The 24,321-nt window shown below is 43.1% G+C and overlaps 1 protein-coding gene across 1 annotated transcript in view; it reads right to left on the minus strand.

Moving 5' to 3' along the window:
• The window catches only part of arhgap24 (Rho GTPase activating protein 24), a 499,279-nt gene that overhangs the window by 257,974 nt on the left and 216,984 nt on the right, over window positions 1-24,321 (minus strand). The window contains exon 3 of the mRNA XM_068038864.1: window positions 8,626-8,713. Within this exon, the coding sequence (XP_067894965.1) occupies window positions 8,626-8,713 (88 nt within the window). The remainder of the gene's footprint in view (window positions 1-8,625; window positions 8,714-24,321) is intronic.

Raw genomic sequence — 24,321 nt, forward strand, 5'->3', positions numbered from 1 at the left:
TTAGAGATACAGTCCTGCCACCTGATGCCAAGGATTCTCCGGAGGCAGCGAAGATGGAATGAATTGAGACGTCGCTCTTGGCTGACATACGTTGTCCAGGCCTCACTGCCGTACAGCAAGGTACTGAGGACACAGGCTTGATACACTTGTTCCGAGTCAGTGCGCCATTTCCCCACACTCTCTTGGCCAGTCTGGACATTGCAGCAGACACCTTTCCCATGCGCATGTTGATTTCTGCATCGAGAGACAGGTTACTGGTGATAGTTGAGCCTAGGTAGGTGAACTCTTGAACCATTTCCAGAGCGTGATTGCCGATATTGATGCATGGAGCATGTCTGACATCCTGTCCCATGATGTCCGTTTTCTTGAGGCTGATGGTTAGGCCAAATTCGTTGCAGACAGCCGCAATCCTGTCGATGAGTCTCTGCAGACACTCTTCAGTGTGGGATGGTAATGCAGCATCGTCAGCAAATAGGAGTTCCCTGATGAGGACCTTCCGTACTTTGGTCTTCGCTCTAAGACGGGCATTATGCCCTGTATATCTAACTCCAGGTTATTAGCATGGATCAAAAGGAACAGTAATTTCAACATTGACCACTGGGGGACACCACTGGACAATTCCCTCCATTCTGCAAAACAACCTCTCGCTATCAACGCTCCCTCTGAGCTTCGCAGCCATGCAGCAATCGGGAATGTACCTCACACTGCAACAAACAGGCTGTGTACAGCTAAGGGAAATTAGAGGAAACATTGCTGACCACTGTTTTCTGCTTTCTGTTTCTTAGTGAATAATGTATCCACACAGCCAATGCCCCATTAATCCCATGGGCTTCAATTTTGCTAACAAGTCTATTATGTGGCACTTTATCAAAATGTCTTTTGAAAGTTCATATACACAATATCGACTGCACTAAGCTCATCAACTCTCTCTGTTATTTCAAATAACTCAATCATGTTAGTCAAACATGATTTATTTTAACAAATCCATGCTGGCTTTCATTTATTAACCTATATTTTTCCAAGTGCCAATTAATTTTGCCCTGGGTTATGTCTCTGCCGGCAGAATTTTAATGGATCCAACCCACTTTCAGTTGGGTGGGGGGTTTCTGGCTGGAGCGGGCTTTTCCATGGCTGTTTAACAGCCACGGCATTAACATCCCACTTTCGGGTTTCGTGACCAATTGCAGAGTATGGGCACAATGACAACCTCCACCTCTTGGATAGCAGGGAAGTGTGGGTGAGCCATGAGAGGGAAGATGAGAAAGGGCACATGGAAATGGGGACTTTTCTCAAGGCATTCCCACCTCTCATCACTCGACGCCTGCCACCACAGACAGGGCTGCACATGCTGCCTTGAGTCTCCCTGACAGAGTCTGCGCCTGCACAGGTGCAGGTGGGGCAGTCTTTGGTGGGGCCCTCACAGGCTCTAAAACCCATAAGACTTCAGCCATGGGCATCTCACCTGTCTGAGCATGGGAATGAGCAACCTGTCTCTAACTCTGCTGAAGCCACAGGGGTAGCACCTCATTGGGGTAACAGAGAGCAGAAGAGGAAGACTTCTTGTTGCACAAGGGGTGTTTCTTGGGTGTTTTGCAGGCTGTTGTACACAGCCTTGGTGAGATCACACCTAGAGTGTTGTTTTGGTCTCATCTAAGGAAGGATATATTTGCTATAAAGGGAGTGCAACAGGGGTTCACCAGACTAATCCCTGGGATGGTGGGATTGTCTTATGAACAGAGATTGAAGAAACTGGGCCTGTATTCTCTAGAATTTCGAAGAATGAGAGGTGATCTCATTGAAACTTACAAAGTTCTTACAGGACGTGGCAGGATGAATTTAGATAGGATGTTTCCTGTGGCTGGTGTGTCTAGAACCAGAGGACACAGTCTCAGAATAAGGGGTAGGCCATTTAAGACTGAGATGAGGAGGAATTTCTTCCCTCACAGGGTGGTAAATCTATGGAGTTCTCTACCTCAGAGGGCTGTGGAAGCTCAATCATTGAGCATGTTCAAGACAGAAGTTGATAAATATCTGGATACCAATGAGATCAAGGGATATGGGGAAAGTGGTGTTGAGGTAGATGATGAGCCATGATCTAATTGAATGGCAGAGCAGGCTTGATGGGCTGAATGGCCTACTCCTGTTCCTTTGTTCCTATGCATATAACTATGTCAGTATCGTTATGTCTATGGAAATTTCAATGAATCATGCACTTCATTTGAACTGTCCATTGTCCTGTCATCTCCATTGTTGCAACCCGAATTCCGAATGAACAATAGCCTTAAGGAGAATGACGTGACCAGGGTGGAGGATGAGCAAAGGGTGTGAATATGATGGAAGGATTTATAACTGTGGGAATGAGTTGTGTTGGGTTGAGGGGCGTGAGGAGGGGGAAGGGGTTTTAGCACTGGAGTGCCATATGGCTTCACGCACTCAGTTTATCTGAAGCCCATTGCAGACTTCTCTCACAGCCAGGTGGGTGATTGGCTACATCAGGCTCTTCCTCCTCTTACTCCTCCACCTCAGATTCCGAGCAGTCAGTACCTTCCTCCTTCTGCAGCACAATGTTGTGGAAGACACAAATACTACTCTTGCTGGTTATGCTACAGGACACCCCCAGAACTATCCAGGTACGTGATTTGCATCTTCAGCAACCCAATAGCTTACTCAATGATTGCTCTTCTGCTCATGTAGATCTTGTTGTAGCTGTCCTCTGCACCAGGGCAGAGTTTCTTACAGGGGTCAGTAACTAGGAGGTATAAATTGAAAGTGAATGGTAGTAGGATTAGAGGGGAGATGAGGAAAAGCTTTTTCACCCAGAGGGTGGTGGGGGTCTGGAACTCACTGCATGTAAGGGTAGTAGAGGCAGAAAACCTCATCTCATTTAAAAGGTGCCTGGATGTGCACCTGAAGTGTCATAACCTGCAGGGCTATGGACCAAATGCTTGAAAGTGGGATTAGGCATGGTGGCTCTTTATTTTGTGGCTGGTGCAGACACGATGGACCAAGTGGCCTCTTTCTGTGCCTTTACCTGTGGAAATCCAGCCATTGCAGCAAATGTGACAGCCCTCTGGTTCTGACTGACTTCATCAGCAGCCTTGACAAACATGGCATCAGTCACCTGGGACATGAACTTGTGGGGAGCAGATTCTGATATCCTGCAGATGTCACCGGCAGATGGAATCATAGAAAATTTATCCATCCTATGTCTGACACCTTGATTGAAGATGTCAAGTGACTGTCCTTCTGCAACTAAGGCCCATTTTCTTGCTCCTGCAATGGCAACTGAGTCACTGGCATAGTGTGTCTACATTACTCTGACATCTCAATCTCAGGGCTCCTTTGCTCAACTTTATTTGCTCTTGTCTTCACTTATGCAAATTAATCATCAGTACCAACAGTTCATCAGTTAGTTAAAAACATCCAATTTCTCCCTTCCCTTCTTGTCCTTCAGTAGAGTAAAGTTCACTGGATGCCAATAACCTCATTCACTTTTAAACAGAAATGTTTTGAGCAGCTTTTAGTTATTGCCCTATCCCAGATTCATATAATAAATCCGCACCAGCAGTGATGCATTATTACTTGTGTGGGCATCTAATAGAAAATTACAGACTGCACAGTAGCCATTAGAAAATGGGTTATACTGACTCTGTCTGCCTGAAAATGTATTAAGAAGTTATACCAAAATTTCACTGAGGAATTTGGTGATGTTTTATAATCACAGGAGGTGCGCTTTCAATAAAGCTGCAAACACATTTTTGCCACAACATAAACAAAAGAGAATTTAGCCCAAGGCATGTTCCAAAAAAAGTAAACACATGGCATTATTCCTTGCAAACTACCTTACCCTTTGCAGAAGATCGGTTAAATTCGAGAAAAACGTCCCAATGATTGGTGCAAGCAACACTTGGCTAGTCATGTTTGTCGTCATGCTTGAATATATTTGGGAAGGCTTCACAGTGCCAAAGCCGAACTGCAATTAAAAACACTTAAAAACCTCTCTCATGTTGGAAGATTCTGCTAGCATTTCCTATTTTCAAAATTTTTCTCACATAAATAGGGTCCTGTATATTTCTATTTAATGTCGCTGCGCATCATTCACTGAAGAGGACAAACTTATGGATAGAATCCTTACTAAATTCATTCATTATTGTGTGATAGCAAGCTGTGTGGAATTCTCAACCTGCTTGTATGTTCGTTCAGGATTTAGAAGGTTGTGGCTTCACCAGTTCCATTTGACTGCTCGGTGCATATCAGTGTTTGCGTATGCATCTATGTGTGTCAGAAAATGTAAGCTCAAAAGAGTAGAGGTCAAAAATTAACTTGAAGCAAGCAACAAATGCCAGGCCTGCCAGGCGAGCAGCATGACTAATTGGCATGAGGCCTGACCCATTTTAACTCCCAGATCTCATTTAAATAAATCAGGCCTGGCATCAATGACATCAGGCCAGTGGGTGGGAAGTGGGCAAGAGCAGCAGGAGGCCACAGTCACTGACCTGCAGGAATGGTCCCAGTTAAACTAGGTGAAAGGGGTGAGGGGGCAGGGCTTCCAGGCGACCTCAGGAATCCCAGGACAGGGCGGTTGATCCTTTGTGCCCGATGTCATTGGTGAGTCCAGAAACCGAAGCTGACTTTGATCCTGCCAGTAAACATAATGGTGGGGTCTGATTGCCATTATTAGACCCCGTCTTTTGAATGTTAATGAGGCTGTTGCTTTCCTGGAGCAAGGGCCTCACACACTGCCTGAAGTGTGTCAATAAAAATTAAAAAGTGCACATGTGCAGTCTAAATCCAGTAAAGCCACACTGCTGATATTTTAATCGTGTATTGCCACCACCTTGCACATTCTTGTATGTAATCAATTATTGCATTTGTCAATGGGAATCAGGGGAAAACTCTCCGTTGGTTGGAGTCAGACCTAGCACAAAGGAAGACGGTTGTGGGTATTGGAGGTCAATCATCTCAGTCCCAGACATCACTGCAGGAGTTTGGCTGGGTAGTGTCCTAGGCCCAACCATCTTCAGCTGCTTCACCAATGAGTGGAGATGTTCGCTGATGACTGCACAATGTTCAGCACCATGTGCAACTCCTCAGATACTGAAGCAGCCCGTGTCCATATGCAGCAAGACCTGGATAACATCCAGGCCTGGGCTGATAAGTGGCAAGTAACATTCACGCCACCGAAGTGCCAGACAATGACCATCTCAAACAAGACAGAATATAACCATCTTCCCTTGATATCAATGGCATTACCACCGAGAAGGACAAGGACAGCAGCTGCATGGGAACACCACTACCTGCAAGTTTACCTCCAAGCCACACACCATCCTGACTTGGAACTATATCGCCGTTCCCTCACTATCGCTGGGTCAAAATCTGGGAACTCCCTTCCTAACAGTAGTGTAGGTGTACCTACCCTACATGGACTGCAGCAGTTCAAGAAGATGACTCACCACCTTCTCAAGGGCAATTAGGGATGGGCAATAAATGCTGGCATAGCCAGCAATGCCCACATCTCCCGAACAAATGTTTAAAAATGTGTTAACTACAGATTAGCGCATTTTTCTCCATACTTCTAGAAATTGTCCAAGGATGACTGCATGTAAATGCCTTTTTTTGTGGGGATAGGGCAAGCTTAAGTGCCAATAAAGGAAACATGTAACTTTGCCCATGATTTCCTTTTAGCTCATATTAACAATATCCAGTATAAGCGTGGTGCTTAGCTGGCGGAGGGATAGAATAGGGCAGGATACTTTTCAGTGGCAGGTAATCAACAAGTTTTAAGATGCTGGACACATTGGCTGAAGAACAGCAGCAACACAGTGGGTGTCAGAGAGATCATAGAAGGAGGACCAACAGAACTGTTACCATCTAAAGCAACAAAGCGACCAGAGATGATAGAACTAGCTTGATCTTAGCAAGTAAGGCTGTAGCAGCAGACCACGGATAAATTGTGCCATTTCCTGTAATCGCCAAGCAACAGCACAGTGACAGAAATGTTAAAAGTGACAATGGTAACCAACCTTTCTACCACAGATTCCTTCCTGGCAACAGCATAAGGCTGAGGTAGGATTAATTATTTGGGCCTCAACACCCATCGAGTTACTATTGATTTATATATAACCTGCTTCCATTACCTCAGACCCCACTCCCCCGCCATGTACAAAGCAGTTCTTCTTCCCCTCTGTCATCAACTATGACCTGCAGATCTTTATTTACTACTGATAATTTCACCTCTCTGCATTTTTCCCCCATTTCTGTGTAATCACCAGCTACACTGGTCCATAGTGCACATGTATATGGGTCAGTGACTGTTCAGCCAGTTAGGCAGGATTCTTGTAAGTGTTTCTAGATTGAACACACAGTTGTTGGTTACTTTTATATATTTCCGTGCACTCAACCTTTCTGAAAGCACACAGAATACAGTTGTTCCTGCAAGTGCACTAACACTTGCCATTTAATGCACTCCTGTTGTATTAGAAGGAATTTCACCCTCCTAATGGATCACAATGTTTTCATTAAAAGGTTGTTCTTATGACCAAACCTGTCTGAAAACTCCCACAACAAGCAACAACACCCCTTTATCTATAGTTCAATGTTTAGCAACGATTACAGTGCATGTATACGTATGATTTTGCAATATATACTTTGGTTACACTTGTAGTTGGTTAACAGAATCAGATCTGCTACAAGTTTATGTGTTTGACTGTCACACCATTACAGTTCAGCCTGTCATAACAATAACAACAACTTATATTTATATAGCACCCTTAACATAATAAAACGTCCCAAGACATTGGGGGAACAATGCAGAGAGGTGCAGAAATGGGGGAACAATGTAGAGAGGTGCAGAAATGGGGGAACAATGTAGAGAGGTGAAACTACAGGGGCATAAGAAAACAAAGTATGACACTGAGCCACAAAAGGAGCTATTAGGTCAGATGATTAAAAGCTTTGTCAAAGAGGTAGGTTTTAAGGAGTGTCTTAAAAAAGGAAAGTGAAGTAGAGAGGCGGAGAGGTGTAAGGAGGGAATTCCAGAGCTTAGTGCCTAGGCAGCTGAAGGCATGGCCGCCAATCATGAAGCAATTAAAATTAGGGATGCTGTAGAAGCCAGGATTAGATGAGAGTAGATATCTCAGAGTGTTGTAAGGCTAGAGGAGATTACAGAGATAGAAAGGGGTGAGGCCATGAAGAGATTTGAAAACAAGGGTGAAAATTTTAAAGTCAAGATGTTGCTTGACTGGGAGCCAATGTAGGCCAGCGAGCACAGGGGTGATAAGTGAACAAAACTTGGTGCAAGTAAGGACACAGGCAGCAGAGATTTGGATCACCTCAAGTTTATGGAGGGTAGAATGTGGGGGACCAGCCAGGATTGTATTGGAATAGTCAAGTCTAGAGGTAACAAAGGAATGAATGAGAGTTTCAGCAGCAGACGGGCTGAGGCAAGGACAAAGTTAGGCAATATTATAGAGGTGGAAATAGGTGGTCTTAATGATGGCGTAAACATGAGTTTGGAAGCTCATTTTGGGCTCAAATATGACACCAAGTCTGGTTTAGTTTTCAGAGAGAGGGATAGAGTCAGTAGCTAGGGAACGGAGTTTGGAGCGGGAACCGAAGATAATAGCTTCTGTCTTCCCAATATTTAAGCGGGGGAAATTTCTGCTTATCTAACACTGGATGTCAGATAAGCAGTTTGATGATTTAGCAGCAGTGGAAGAGCTGAGAGAAGTCATGGTGAGGTAGAACTGGGTGTCGTAGCGTACATGTGCAAACTCATGCTGTGCTTTCAGATGATGTCACTGAGGGGCAGCGTGTAGCTGAGAAATAAGAGGGGGCCAAGGATAGATCCTTGGGGGACACCAGAACTAACAGTGCGGGAGCAGGAAGTGAAGCCTTTGCAAGTGATCCTCTGGCGACCATAGCTGGATGACAGTGCAAAGATGTTGGAGGAGGATGGTGTGGTCAACCATACCAAAGGCTGCAAACAGGTCAAAAAGGATGAGGAGGGACAGTTTGATGTAACAGGATGTAAGTTGTGACTTTGGTAATAAGTCAGGGGTTATTTATTGATATTACCCAGTGTGTAATCAAATCTTTTCAAATGAAATCAGCAATGCTTTTAGGTAACATTCTTAACAATATTCCTTTAACCAATTCACAATAAACTGATACAAGTACCTTTGTGACTACATTATGGTGATGTATGCTGGACAATTGCAATAATTCTTACCTTAGGTCATTGAAATAAATTTACTGTCATGTTCACCACAGCTCAATTTAACATATATTAATTGCGATACGGTCATGGATTCTACAGCTGACTAGTAAAGACACCACCACAGCTATTGTTATTTTCAAACTTTTCCTCCAGTTGGGATATGATGCATTGCAAATGTTTGGGAATTTTTCCCCCCCTTTTGGTTATATTTTGAGTGTTATTCATCTATTCGAACCAGCTCTACATCCCCTAGCTGAAAGAAAAAGCAATCTCACCCTGTCGGTTCAATATACTTCAGAAACGACAGCAGCATTTCACTTGGGATGTATTGAACTTTGACCTCTCTGGTGTGGCTTTTGGTCAGCTTATAGCATGGTTGCTAGAAGAAAAATATAAATGTTTCTTACCAGGCACAATTTCAAAAAGGAACTTCTTGGACTCATCTCCATTATACGAATGCTCAGTGACATTATTTCCAGGCAAGAAAATGCTTCCCTGTAAAACAGACCAAACGAGATTGAGAAAAAAGATCTTACACAGAACAACAGGTTGAGAAAAGAACTAATAACAGGTTATGCAATTATAAAACACAAACAATTAAAATTCGCAGCAGGATTACCGTTAAAAACTCCATCGATAAACAGGAACTGAATGCAACATGGTTGTCAATGTTAATTGAGAAATAAAAATATTACACTTGCTTTTACAGAACACCTTTCACAACCTTAGGATGTCCCAAAGTACTTAACAGCCAATGAAGTACTGTTGAAATGTAATCACAGTTGTAATGTATGAAATGCAGCAGTCAATTTGCATACAGCTAGGTCAACAAACAACAATGTGATAATAACCAGATGATCTATTCTTTACTGATGTTGGTTGAGGGATAAATATTGGTCAGGACACCAGGGGGAACTCTCCTGCTCTTATTTGAATAGTGCCATGGAATCTTTTACATCCACTGAACATGGCAGACTTGGTTTAACAGCTTGTCTAAAAGTTAGCACCTCCAATAGCACAACACTTCCTCAGTAGTGCACTGGAGTGTTAGGATAGATTTGTGTGCTGAAGTCTCTAGATTGGGACTTGAACCCACAACCAACTGACTCAGAGGTGAGAGTGCTCACACAGCTGACACCATAAATGCCTCCAGAGATCAAGCTGATTGGATTACCCTCGACAGACTAGCAAGTGGTTATAGAGACAGCAATCTCCCCAATGCATGTGACATGTTTTATTCATAACATTTACTATTACAACTTCTGTGGTGTTACTCATGGGTAGTCCAGGACCTTGTGCTTGCCATAGTCACACAGAGGTGTAAACATGATGGTGGTTCATCCACTACTACTATAGCAAACATATTGAAGCAACATATCACATAACTGACATAAGGTAAAAATATTACATTTTACAGCTATCAATCATCGCAGATATATCTGGAGATTTGAACTGAAAAATGGATACGCTGGTCAGCCAGCTCAAATTGCCATATTCCTGACCTCCTGGCCATTAATTTTAATCACTGAACAATCAGGAGCATCACAAATTCAGCAGGCTGATGTTCATGTCCAAATCTCTCATTCATGCTTTCAGCCAACAAAACTCCGCACTGGGAGCAATTTGAGGAACATAATGGACATGTATTTCCATGGGGGTTCCCCCACACCTCTGCTGTAAACAAGAGCAGGTCAGAGGTTGGGAATTCTGTGGCATGTGTCTCACCTCTTGACTCCTCAAAGCTTGTCCAATATCTACAAGGCACAAGTCAGGAGTGTGATGGAATACTCTCCACTTATCTGGATCAGCGTAGCTCAACAACACTCAAGAAGCTCAACAGCATCCAGAATAAACCAGCCTGCTTGATCAGAACCCCATCCACCACATTAAATATTCATTCCCTCCACCACTGGCACACAGTGGCAGCAGTGTGTACCATCTACAAGATGCACTGCAGCAACTCACCAAGGCTTCTTCAACAGCACCTTCCAAACCTGCAGCATCTACTGCCTGAAGAACAAGGGCAGTAGGTACTTGGGAACACCACCACCTGCAAGATGTTCTCCTGCAAGTCACACACCATCCTGAGTTGGAAATATATTGCTCTTCTTTCATTGTCACTGGGTCAAAATCCTGAAACTCCCTCCCTAACAGACTTTGGGTATACCTACACCACAAGGACTGCAGCAATTCAAGACGTTGGCTCACCACCACCATCTCGAGAGCAATTGGGGCTGGGCAATAAATGCTGTCCTAGCCAGCGATGCCCACTTCCCATGAATGAATAAAAGTTCTGATTAGTTTATGATGTCACAGTGTGATTTTATGATATTTTTCTCCAAACCTATTAAAAATTTTCACTAATTTTATACAACAGCATATAGCAAAATAGAGACATCAGCAGACGTCAGAATTTATAGGAATTAATATGGAAAATAATTTCACATCATACTAAACACCAAACAAGAATCTTTACCATCTACACTGAGCCAATGTTTTTCTTGATATGGAAACCAATATATCAGCAAATATTCATATAAAATTATGATGGACAGTTTCGTCTCTTTATTGCTAACAATTACCGAATATAAGGATTCTCCTTCAAGTGGCAGTGTTCCACAGGGTGGGACTTTCACCTGTGCCTCCGACAATACTGTAACCTTGACCAAATATTTCCTGGGTCAGGGTTCATCGGGTGTGTATGGTTGCTCCTGGTGGGATTCACACCATCAACAGAGAGCCTTCCACTGGGTGGTTCTGCAGTGGGTTAAAATGTTGGAAGTGCTGTGACGATCTGCACAATGGCTGTGGAAAGGTAAATGATGGTCACAGTGGAGGGAGAAGAGATCCCCACCATATCATGGATCTCAGTGCTATTACTGCCACTTCCTGGGGTCTACTATCATCTTTGACATGTCACCTCTGAAAAGCAATGGTAATAAAGATGGATGAGAAGGAAATTTGACAGGGAACCAGACCTCACACCTCCACTGCCATCTGCATGCGGTACGTGGGAAAAGAGCAGCCAGCAGTGGTCTCAGCAGGTGCAGGGGAATTAACTGCAGGGCAGACGGTGCAGCCTACCTCTGTCTCACCAAATTTTACAACATTCACCATCATTATCCTGCCCCAAAGCAGAGGAGAATGATGGAACAGGCTCGATAGGCCATATGGTCTACTCCTGCTCCTATTTCTTGTGTTCTTGTTATGTGTACAGAATAATAGCAGATAAAATTTAATGCAGACCAGTGTTAGTAACAAAGGGGCCAGACAGAACAGTTGCGTTCTCAGCAGTGAATTAGAAATAGGGTCTCAAGGATAAGATGAGCTTGGAGAGGGCATGAGGGTGGATCGAAGAGAAACTAAAGAAAGGCACTGGGTTCAGGGCTAGAACAGGAGGGAGCATAGAGGGAACCTTGTCTTGGTGAGAAAGGAGATGTTGGTGGGGGCAAACAAAGCAGTAAATGCTGATCAACGGATGATCTTAAAGGAAGCAAAAGCCCTGGAATTGTTTAACAATCAACTGGATGCTGCAATGGGACAGACTTTAGGAAGTTTCTAGATGGATGAATTAAGATGGGCTGAATAGCCTTCCTCACCCGCAATTGTCTTATGATCTTTTGACCTACACAAAACACAGCAATGAATATGATTTTTAATATTTCATATACCAGTTTTCTATACTTATTTCAATTATGGCACATCAAAGCAGTGTTTGGGTAAAAAAAAACTTGTGTTGTCTATCTTGTGAGATTGGGAACACCTACCCTCTGCAGCACTTTGTTTCATGTTGCTATAATAATAGAAGTGTTACAGTCAGGTGAGGAGGGGTTGAATAGCTCCTCTCTTTTCCCTCTCCTTGTTTGACCACATCAGGTTTAATTCTTTTTTAAAGTGGATGTATTGGACAATTCAGTAGGTGTTTGATTACTTACTTACTATGATCATAACAAGAACCATTGGGCAGGTTTTCTTGAGTTTAACAAAGAAAGAGGTAAACTTTATTGTTCTTAAACTGAACTAATTAAAATGATAAACTACGTACCAACTTTCACATACACACACACACACTAGTGGTTCACACACAAAAATAGGTCACAGAGTGGGGAAGGGTAGATTGGTCAAATTAGAGTCCATAGAAAAAGAGTCTGTGGAGTTTGGTGATTCGGCTGGCTTCTAGTTGAATTCGGTAGTCCTGAGGCTTTTAATTTGAAGAGATAGATGACTGATAAGATGGGTCTCGGAGACAGCAATGCTCCAAAGGGTTTCTGATTGTAGCCAGAGTATGCAAAGCTGGTCAGTCAGCAGGCAGAGTTCGCAACTTGGAAGCTGGAATGGAGAGAAAGAGGGACGCCCACTTGGGTCTGCACGTGTCAGAGGACAGATTCTATTCATTGCTGCTGCAGAGAAATACCACCTTAAAACCACAGATGGTTGGGAGGGGGGCTTGTCACATGACAGCCACCCAGTGATTCAAGCATGGTAGTTAGCAGTATATTTCTTCTTGCTAAAAAGAACAGGCTGTTCCCTTAAACTTCCTGGGAAAGCAGACATTTTGTCTTGCTCACAGGCCTTGCAACGTAGGATACAACATTGCAAATTAGGTGTCCATCATTAGCTGCTAGCAAAGTCATCTTTTATCTGTTCCCTTTTAAATTTCTTTAAAAATATAAATTCAGATCTCCAATCACTGAATTAAAGAAAATCTTTCAACAAAGCATGTTGGCGTGACAGAAGTGAGAGTAGAAGTTGTTTTATCATAACTAGACAATGCAAGGATACAGAGGAGAAACCCAAGAGATTTCTCAATAGAATAGCAGATGTCAGGAAGGATTTACTGATACAAGGAACAGATAGGCAAGAACAGATGATTCAGAGATTGGCCAATGTGGTTTTCAAAATGGTAAAAAAAATTAACGTGACTCTTTGGGAATAGTTAATGAATTTCACATCTCAAAGTAAAATATTGCCTAAGAAGGAGTTATGTTCCATAATATGGGGAAATACACCAAACTGATTTCTGAATCTGAAATGACTCCAAATGTCTCATCTGTCCTTAATCTGACCCACTTAGAATGGTGGTAGAACTACACTACAAGGTAGTCACTGCTATCATGAAGATGTATGTCTGTGATACGTAGACTGGTGTGGCCAAAGTCAAGTAGGTTATTCTCTAATGTCGGTTTATGTGAATGTTGCATATTTACCAGGTTTATAATACATACTTGCCTGCAGTTTATTCAAACTAAATGTGCATTATTAGGAAACTGTAACCTTACAAAGAACAACAGATTACAACACGGTCACTATGGACAACTGGTTTTACATCTGCTGTACTATTGATGTTGATTATAAATGAAATCAACATTGAAGCAACCAACAAAAGTGATGCAGGGGGTACCATTAATAAGACAATGCACATGTCTCATGTTTTTGATCAGTCTATACAATTTCTCTGAATTTCCATTTACACTGCTGTTGAACTCTTTATTCATGTAACCTTTCCACACACATTACCCAACTTCAAAACTCATGATTATGGAGAGGTATGCATTCTTGTATATGGGTCTTGCTTATAGAATCAGAAATCACAGCACCTAGATGACATCTGACCCACTGCTCCTGTGCCAGTGCTGATGCTTGAATCCCTTCCCTGCATCCCAGTTACATTTTTTCAAATACGTATTCAACTTGCCGCTTGTGGCAAAGCATTACAAGTTCTGATTGACCCTCTGTGTGAAAAATATTATACCGTGTTCTTCACGTGATAATCTTGAGTAAACGCCTCTTACTGATTTGACGACCGGTGGAAAAAATATATCATAACTTACTTTTATTCATTATTTTCTCAAACATTTCATTACTTTGAAAACCTCCACTGGGCCCTCCTTTAATCATTTTTGTTCAAGTGAAAAGAGCCCCAATTTTACAAGCCTTTCTTCACAATTCTAACATCATCTTGGTTTTAGCATTCTTCTCATAATGTGTGCTGAGAACTGTGTGCAATATCCCAATGACTTTTACAAATTCAACATCACATCCATGTGTTTATATTCAATGATCATATATTAGAATTAGAATTAGAATTAGAACATTACAGCGCAGTACAGGCCCTTCGGCCCTCGATGTTGCGCCGACCTGTGAAACCATCTGACCTACACTATTCCATTTTCATCCATATGTCTATCCAATGACCACTTAAATGCCCTTAAAGTTGGCGAGTCTACTACTGTTGCAGGCAGGGCGTTCCACGCCCCTACTACTCTCTGAGTAAAGAAACTACCTCTGACATCTGTCCTATATCTATCACCCCTCAACTTAAAGCTATGTCCCCTCGTGTTTGCCATCACCATCCGAGGAAAATGACTCTCACTATCCACCCTATCCAACCCTCTGATTATCTTATATGTCTCTATTAAGTCACCTCTCCTCCTCCTTCTCTCCAACGAAAACAACCTCAAGTCCCTCAGCCTTTCCTCGTAAGACCTTCCCTCCATACCAGGCAACATCCTAGTAAATCTCCTCTGCACCCTTTCCAAAGCTTCCACATCCTTCCTATAATGCGGTGACCAGAACTGCACGCAATACTCCAGGTGCGGTCTCACCAGAGTTTTCTACAGCTGCAGCATGACCTCGTGGCTCCGAAACTCGATCCCCCTACTAATAAAAGCTAACACACCATATGCCTTCTTAACAGCCCTATTAACCTGGGTAGCAACCTTCAGGGATTTATGCACCTGGACACCAAGATCTCTCTGTTCATCTACACTACCAAGAATCTTCCCATTAGCCCAGTACTCTGCATTCCTGTTACTCCTTCCAAAGTGAATCACCTCGCACTTTTCCGCATTAAACTCCATTTGCCATCTCTCAGCCCAGCTCTGCAGCCTATCTATGTCCCTCTGTACCCTACAACATCCTTCGGCACTATCCACAACTCCACCGACCTTAGTGTCATCCGCAAATTTACTAACCCACCCTTCTACATCCTCTTCCAGGTCATTTATAAAAATGACAAACAGCAGTGGCCCCAAAACAGATCCTTGCGGTACACCACTAGTAACTAAACTCCAGGATGAACATTTGCCATCAACCACCACCCTCTGTCTTCTTTCAGCTAGCCAATTTCTGATCCAAAGCTCTAAATCACCTTCAACCCCATACTTCCGTATTTTCTGCAATAGCCTACCGTGGGGAACCTTATCAAACGCCTTACTGAAATCCAATACACCACATCCACTGCTTTACCCTCATCCACCTGTTTGGTCACCTTCTCGAAAAACTCAATAAGGTTTGTGAGGCACGACCTACCCGTCACAAAACCGTGCTGACTATCGCTAATGAACTTATTCTTTTCAAGATGATTATAAATCCTGTCTCTTATAACCTTTTCCAACATTTTACCCACAACCGAAGTAAGGCTCACAGGTCTATAATTACCAGGGCTGTCTCTACTCCCCTTCTTGAACAAGGGGACAACATTTGCTATCCTCCAGTCTTCCGGCACTATTCCTGTCGACAATGACGACATAAAGATCAAGGACAAAGGCTCTGCAATCTCCTCCCTAGCTTCCCAGAGAATCCTAGGATAAATCCCATCTGGCCCAGGGGACTTATCTATTTTCACACTTTCCAAAATTGATAACACCTCCTCCTTGTGAACCTCAATCCCATCTAGCCTAGTAGCCTGAATCTCAGTATTCTCCTCGACAGCATTTTCTTTCTCTACTGTAAATACTGACGAAAAATATTCATTTCACACTTCCCCTACCTCCTCTGATTCCACACACAACTTCCCACTACTATCCTTGATTGGCCCTAATCTAACTCTAGTCATTCTTTTATTCCTGATATACCTATAGAAAGCCTTAGGGTTTTCCCTGATCCTATCCGCCAATGACTTCTCATGTCCTCTCCTTGCTCTTCTTAGCTCTCCCTTTAGATCCTTCCTGGCTAGCTTGTAACTCTCAAGCGCCCTAACTGAGCCTTCACTTCTCATCCTAACATAAGGCATCTTCTTCCTCTTGACAAGCGCTTCAACTTCTTTAGTAAACCACGGCTCCCTCGCTCGACAACTTCCTCCCTGCCTCACAGGTACATACTTATCAAGGACACGCAGTAGCTGCTCCTTGAATAAGCTCCACATTTCGATTGTTCCCATCCCCTGCAGTTTCCTTCCCGATCCTACGCATCCTAAATCTTGCCTAATCGCATCATAATTTCCTTTCCCCCAGCTATAATTTTTGCCCTGCGGTATATACCTGTCCCTGCCCATCGCTAAGGTAAACTGAACCGAATTGTGGTCACTATCACCAAAGTGCTCACCTGCATCTAACTCTAACACCTGGCCGGGTTCATTACCCAGTACCAAATCCAATGTGGCATCGCCCCTGGTTGGCCTGTCTACATACTGTGTCAGAAAACCCTCCTGCACATACTGGACAAAAACTGACCCATCTAAAGTACTCGAACTATAGTATTTCCAGTCAATATTTGGAAAGTTAAAGTCCCCCATAACAACTACCCTGTTACTCTCGCCCATGTCGAGAATCATCTTCGCTATCCTTTCCTCTACATCTCTGGAACTATTTGGAGGTCTATAGAAGACTCCCAACAGGGTGACCTCTCCTCTCCTGTTTCTAACCTCGGCCCATACTACCTCAGTAGACGAGTCCTCAAACGTCTTTTCTGTCGCTGTAATACTCTCCTTTATTAACAATGCCACACCCCCCCCTCTTTTACCATCTTCTCTGTTCTTACTGAAACATCTAAATCCCAGAACCTGCAACATCCATTCCTGCCCCTGCTCTACCCATGTCTCCGAAATGGCCACTACATCGAGATCCCAGGTACCAACCCATGCTGCAAGCTCATATATAAATTTCCTGTTAAGATTTGAAATTTCATTCACATTGGCACCAGAAATTTTGATTAAATTCTCAGTGGTAAACGTACTCTTGTTTCAAGGGATGTTAAACAAAGATGTTAAACAATGTTAAACATTGGACTGATGATGTTTTGCTGAAATATAATTGATGCTTGCTGCAGTTCCCTCCCGGTCCCTTCACTGTTCTCATCTGAGCCAGGGATATTTAATTAAACTGCATGATTAAGTAAGTTGAGAAGCAACTTTGGACTTCTTCATGTCTCAGTAGCGAAATACATCATGTATTACAGACAAAGGTACCAGACTCTGTGCTCAGTTAGCTGATTTCAAGTGGATATGATGTTGGGGATGACATGGTTGACTTCAACTTCCCTTGACCTGACAGAGGAAAAAAAACTTCAGTGACCTCTTTTGGAATGCACGGAAGATGCATGTCGATGTTGGGTGAAGATAGAACTGAGTTGTGACTTGCCCCATTATCAAATAGCTGACCAACATTAACTATTTGAGCAAGAAGCAGCGAGCTGACAGCAACTTTGCAGCTGTATCCTATCATGAGTCTTCCCCTTCATGAGAGATGAGAAATTTGGAGGTGGTAGTGAGAAGCAACTTTGAAGATTAAGCTGTCATAAATAAAATGCTTCTTTTTTTAGCTCAGCTAAACATACTATTAATATAAGTTTAGGAGAAACAGAGTGCATGATTTGATATGTCAACCCAAATTTTAATGATCAAACAGATTCACAGGAAATTTTCTAAGCAGCAATTGCATGGACATTGTTCACATCTTGCCTTTTTTTAAGATCAATCCAAACTAACAGTTGAATGCAGACTGAAATCGGAAATGAACGAAGGGAAAAGGAGCTTAATAATGAATAACAATGGATTCATATAGGCAGATAACTTGTTTTGTGGATTACATTTTTTCTTTGAGCTACACTACTGTAAAGTCATTCTGAAACCAGATCAAAGACCTGCTTCCAATGTATTAAGAGAAACTGCCTCAATAACTCAGAATGCATATCCTCTATATCTTCATCATCTTAAACACTAAACCACATGCCAACCTGAATGAACTTCGACCCAAACCTAAGAGACTTCTATTCAAGACTTGACTGATGGGATTACATTCTCTTCTGTCAACTATAAAGAAATCAATTTGGGCAGTATAAATCCAGTTCATGCTCCTATAATATAAAACTGTCCCAAATTCAACAACAACTTGCATTTATATAGCACCTTTGATGCAGGAAAACATCTCAAGGCTCTTTAGAGAAGCATAAAATTGGACAAAAATCAATACCGAGCTAAAGAAAGAGTGACTAAAAGCTTGATCAAAGAAGGGATTTTAAATGACATGAGAGAGGTTTAAAGAGGAAATTACAGGCACTGCTGACAATGCTGCGGGAAGGGAGTGGGGGATGTACAAGAGGATGAATTGGAGAAACAGAGAGTTCTCGGAGGGTTGTAGAGCTGCACGGATGAGGTTACAGAGATAAGAGAAGGGCGTGGTCACGAAGGATTTGAACATGAGGATGAGAATTTTAAAATCAAGGTGTCGGTGTACCAATAGTGAATATAGGTCAGCGGGCTCAGAGATGTTGGGATGTTGGGTGAGTGGGTCTTGGTGTGGTTTAGGATCTGGGCAGCAAACTTTTGAAAGAACTGAAGTTTATGGAGGGTAGGTCAGCAGGAGAGTATTGGAATAGTTCAGCCTGGAAGTAACAAACATGGATGAAGGTTTCAACAAAACATGGGCTGAGACAGGGGAAGAGAGGGGTATATTACAGAGGTGAAAGTAGGCAGTCTTTGTGATGGAGATAATATAGCATCGGAAACTCAGCTCAGGGTCAACTATGATAGCGAGTTTGTAAACTGTCTGCTTCAGTCTGAGACAGTAGTCATGGAGGGGGCTGGAATCATTGGCTGGACAGGTTGTAGGATGGCAGGTGTGAGAAGTGGGAAATTGATACACCGATTCAGAAATAATATATTTCTGGAGCTATGGGACAATATTGGGACATAGTAGTGGGGGTTTATTCTTCATGTCTACCTGACCTGACAGTACTTGATCCTGACACTGGTGCTGGAATAATTTCACAAAACTGGAATGATGGTTGGGAAATTATGATTAGTACATGCCCGAGTTTTCAATAGACACGACTGGTGGGTAAGGCAGTACAGAAATCAGAAAAATCGCACAAAATGGGAAAGTGCGCATTTCACAGTACGACTATCTCCATTTAACGAAATACTAAAAGTTGGTGAAGTTTAATGAATCTCCAACTACATCAGGAATGACTCCGTTTCTGTCACACTATAAATTTGATAATAAAATTATCGCAATAAGTTAAATTGCTTGCTGGTATGAGCATGACAGAAATTAAATGTTTCTCTTAGTCCTAAACTAATATAGAGTTCTGCTTCCAGGTACGCAAAGCTTCTGGGGACCCTCCTGCCATCCCAGCTATGCAATGTTAACATTGCAATGTAACACAGACTCTTCCCTCCAGTAATTCAACAGACATGGACCATATTTCCACAGATAGCACCCATCTTCCTTCCACAATAAGCTAATCGCAAAAATCAGAACAGCAATGAGAATTCCAACACAAATAAACAGCATTTATTGCCCATCCCTAATTGCCCTTGAAAAGGTGGTGGTGAGCTGCCTTCTTGAACCGCTGCAGTCCTTCTGGAGCAGGTACACGTACAGTGCTGTTAGGAAGGGAGTTCCAGGTTTTTGACCCAGCGACAGTGAAGGAACAGCGATATAGTTCCAAGTCAGGATGGTGCGTGACTTGGAGGGGAACTTGCAGGTGGTGGTGTTGTCATGCATCTGATGCCCTTGTCCTTCAAGGGGATAGATGTCGTGGGTTTGGAAGGTGCTGTCAAAGGAAGCTTGACAAGTTGCTGCTGTGCATCTTATATATATTACACACTACTGCCACTGTGGTGAAGGGAGTGAATGTTGAAGGTGGTGGACGGGTTGCCAATCAAGTGGGTTGCTTTGCCCTGAATGGTGTCAAGCTTCTTGAGTGTTGTTGGAGCTGCACCATCCAGGCAAGTGGAGAGCATTCCATCACACTCCTGACTTGTGCCTTGTGGACAGGCATTGGGGAGTCAGGAGGTGAGTTACTCGCCGCAGAATTCCCAGCCTCTTATAGCCACAGTATTTATGTGGCTGGTCCAGTTCAGTTTCTCGTCAATGGTAACCCCCAGGATTCGCAAATGGTACTGAACATTGTGCAATCATCAGCAAACAACCCCACTTCTGACCTTCTTATGGAGGGGAGGTCATTGATGAAGCGGCTAAAGATGGCTGAGCCTAGGACACTACCCTGAGGAACTCCTGGAGCAAAGTACTGAGGCTCAGATAATTGGCCTCCAACAACCACTATTAGGTATGACTGCAACCAGTGGAGAGTTTTACCCCTGATTTCCATTGACCAATTTTGTTAGGGCTCTATGAGGCCACACTCGGTCAAATGCTGACTTCATGTCAAGGGCAGTCACTCTCACCTCATCTCTGGAATTTAGCTCTTTTGTCCATGTTTGGACATGTTTGTAATGAGGTCTGGAGCTGAAAGGCCCTAGCAGAACCCAAACTAAGCATCAGTGAGCAGATTATTGTTCCATAAGAGCCCCTTGATAGCACTGTTGATGACACCTTCCATCACTTTGCTGATGATCGAGAGTAGACTGATGGGGCTGTAATTGGCCGGATTGGATTTATCCTGCTTTTTGTGGACAGGACAGGAATAGATCTGTGCAGTGGAAGTAGACTTGCAAAACTCTGAAATTCTATGGCTCACAATCCAATGGTCAGTCTAGCATTAAGTCTGATGGCACCCTCCAGTTCCATAGTTTTCTTCTCCTTGTGTTTGCATGCATTATTATTAAACTAGGCTGAAGGTTTGCATATTGCACAAGGATCAATTATAAACTGTATTTAATTAGGGCATGTTACACCACGAAGAATAGGGCTATATTAATTAGAAACAAAACTACACATCTATGACAACAGACTAAACCCAATTAAATGAGCAAATCTAAACTCACAGAATTTTAAAAAGCTGAATATATTTCAACTACAATTGTAATGAATTTCAATTGAACACATTTGAACTGTGACGCAGCCCAATTCCTCTCCATAGGAACATTTTCCATTTTTATTTCTCTGTATTTATAACACAGAGGTTGCTTGTGGGTGTGAAATGTACTGAATGAAGAGACAACACAAAATAACGTCTTATATGGCCATCCCAATTCCTTCATCAAAACATCCAGTGTCATTCAACCATTAACAGTTAACTCAGTTTCTCTCTCCACAGATGCCGCCTGCCCTGAGCGTTTCTAGCATTTTTTTGTTTTCATTTCAGATTTCCAGCATCCGCAGTAGTTTGCTTTTGTTTGTGTCAACTGTTGAATTGCAGAACCAATCAAATATACTTCAGCAAGAGATTTTTTTTTGTTTGACTGGTCTTCGCATCAGGTTTTTGAAAATTAGCTAAAATTCAATCTTCCGCAGCAATTCTGCAATCTTTTATTTATAAAATAACCATTTCAGTCATTTTGAAAAAATAGGAAAATTGAACTTTTGCAGACTCCGTATGTGAATAGGCACCTTCACTGCCAAAATCAAGGTACCCGAAATTCTAGTCCAGGCCAAGACACAAGTGGAGCAGATCTCTGGATGGGGGTGAAACTTGGTCCACTGGGATTCTGGCCGCACGAGAAGCTGCGGTGAAGGGAGATGGGTCTAGTCGGGGGCGGGTGCGGGAGGGGGAGCTGGGTGCTGCAGCTGTGGTGGGGCAGAGGGGGTGGGGGAGGTGAAGTTCCCAGGGTCTCTCACAAATTCAGCACATTATGATTTCAGTAGGACTCAACAAAAATCTAGTCAGCTAAGAGTTGGTGAGAGTTCCATGGAGCGCCAAGGAAAAGCCTCAAAAATCTCCCAGACAAAAAGAATTAATACCAGAGATAATCAACTATTCATATTATGCCGCCAACTAATTTCTTTAAAAAGAGAAAGAAAAACTTGCATTTATATAGTGCTTTTCACCACCACAGATATCTCCAAGCGCTTTACAGCCAATGAAGTTCTTTTGAAGTGTAATGTAGGAAACAGCAGCCAATTTGTAGACAGCAAACTCCCACAATGTGATAAATGACCAAATAATCTGTTTTTGTGATGTTAATTGAGGGATAAATATTGGCCAAGGCACAGAGGATAACTCCCCTGCTCTTCTTCAAAATAGTGCCATGGGATCTTTTACATCCACCTGAGCAGGCAGAGTGGGCCTCGGTTTAACATCTCATCTGAAAGACAGCACCACCAACAATGCAGCACTCCTTGGAGTGTCAAGCTTGATTTTTATGCATAATCCCTAGCATGGGACTTGAACCCAGAACCTTGTAACTCAGAGGCAAGTGTGGCCTTCCTAAGCTGCTAGCAAAGACATCTTTTTTTATCTGTTCTTTTTAAAAATTTCTTCAAAAAATATAAAATCTGATCTCCAGTCAGTGGATTAAAGAAAATTATCATTCAACAAAGCACATTGGTGTGGCACTATGGGCTAAATTTTACCAGCACTCCGACGTCGGGGATCGTGACAGACAGACCCAGAAAATTCTTCCGAGAGAGGCCCGCCAAGACCCCCAACACCAGGAAAGCCTTGCCGTGATTTACTGGTGGCGGCAAGGTCTTGGTCCGGCCCCCCGCCACTTGACGGCGGGGCCTTCATTTTGATATTAAAATCAAATTAAATAAACGTAAATTACCTAACTTAACCCGATGGCCGTCCCACGTCGATATTCTGGCTGGTGGCCGGAACCCCTGAGCCTTCGGATCTCCGTATGGAGGTCCAAAGTGTGACGCTGGTGGGGAGGGGGAGGACTGAAATTTTCAGGTCGTGGGGGGCGGCGTGGGGAGCGGTGAAAACCATTCCAATTGGTCATGGGGATGGTGGGAAGGAGCTTAGCATCAAAGGTGATGAAGTTGGGGGGGTGAAAGATAGGCATAGCAAAAGGTGTTTTTTGGGGGGGATAGGTCATTTTATTTGTTTACTCAGTGGGGAGAGGGAGGTGGTAGAGGGGTTTCAAAGTTACATTTAAATTTAATTTACACTTTTAATTGCAGTGGCACCTTTAAAAATTACAATTACCGGTAAGGGCTTGAAGCCCTTTAAAATGGCACCGGTGCCTGCGCGGTGTCGCCAGACATTATTGATGGGGACGAAGCGACCACCCCCTCTACGTCATCGGGGGCAGCCGTTCCGCCCCCTTCATTTAAATGAGCCCCCCGCGTGAAATATTGTGTGGGCTCCGCAGCGGATATGTCCCACGTGTGCCGCACCTTCTTTCAAGCTCACCACTGGAGCTCATACAATTCAGACCCATATGTGAGATTTTTCTTCAAGAGCTGTAAACTGGAGGTGTTGGCTCCAGAATCATTATCTTATCTTCTGTTCTATATTTTGTCTATTACCTATTCTGGTTCCTTTTCTTCCTCCCCTTCGGTCATACTCCTTTAACTATATTTCCATTCATTCCATGCACTTTGTCTCCTTGACAGATGAAGCATTCTTTTTTCCATATAGGATCTAGAGCCCTCATCCTTTGCCTTAGCTTTATATCCTATTCCTTTATGGCTCCTTATTTTCTTACCTGTCAACTTCTCTATTTTCTTTAACATTCAGGGCCAAGGATCAAACTTGTTTGATTCGTTCAAAGACAGCTTGAACCAACCATCTCTACACTAAGTACACAAGGGGGTAGATTTAGACGATAGTGCAATAGTGTAAAACAGGGTTAGCAAGTCACCCGTGTATTTTACATCACTCTTGATTTTATTTCTATTGAAGCCAATGGAAACAGAGAGCTGAATCTTTTGGTCCCACTGCTGCGGGCGTAAAAAATGGAGGCCAGCATGCCCAGACTGTGTGCTGCCACACAGCTGCAATCTTCAGCCATGCAGCTCATTATCATATGCAGGGCAGCCAACCCTCAATCACATGGCGGCAGCGGCTTTGGCGACGCCATGAACAGCGTAAACTGTTTCTGTGCAGATGCTGCCGCCATTTTTAAAGGGCTGCCAGCCCTGTGAAGAAACTGCAGAGTTGCCCTTGCACCCCCAACTACACCAAAAATGCATTTTTGCCCCATTTCCCCTGTAACTACACAACCAATGCAGAGCTGACCCCTTTTCCTCCCA

The sequence above is a fragment of the Heterodontus francisci genome, chromosome 1, assembly GCF_036365525.1.
Source record: "Heterodontus francisci isolate sHetFra1 chromosome 1, sHetFra1.hap1, whole genome shotgun sequence".
NCBI lineage: Eukaryota > Metazoa > Chordata > Chondrichthyes > Heterodontiformes > Heterodontidae > Heterodontus > Heterodontus francisci.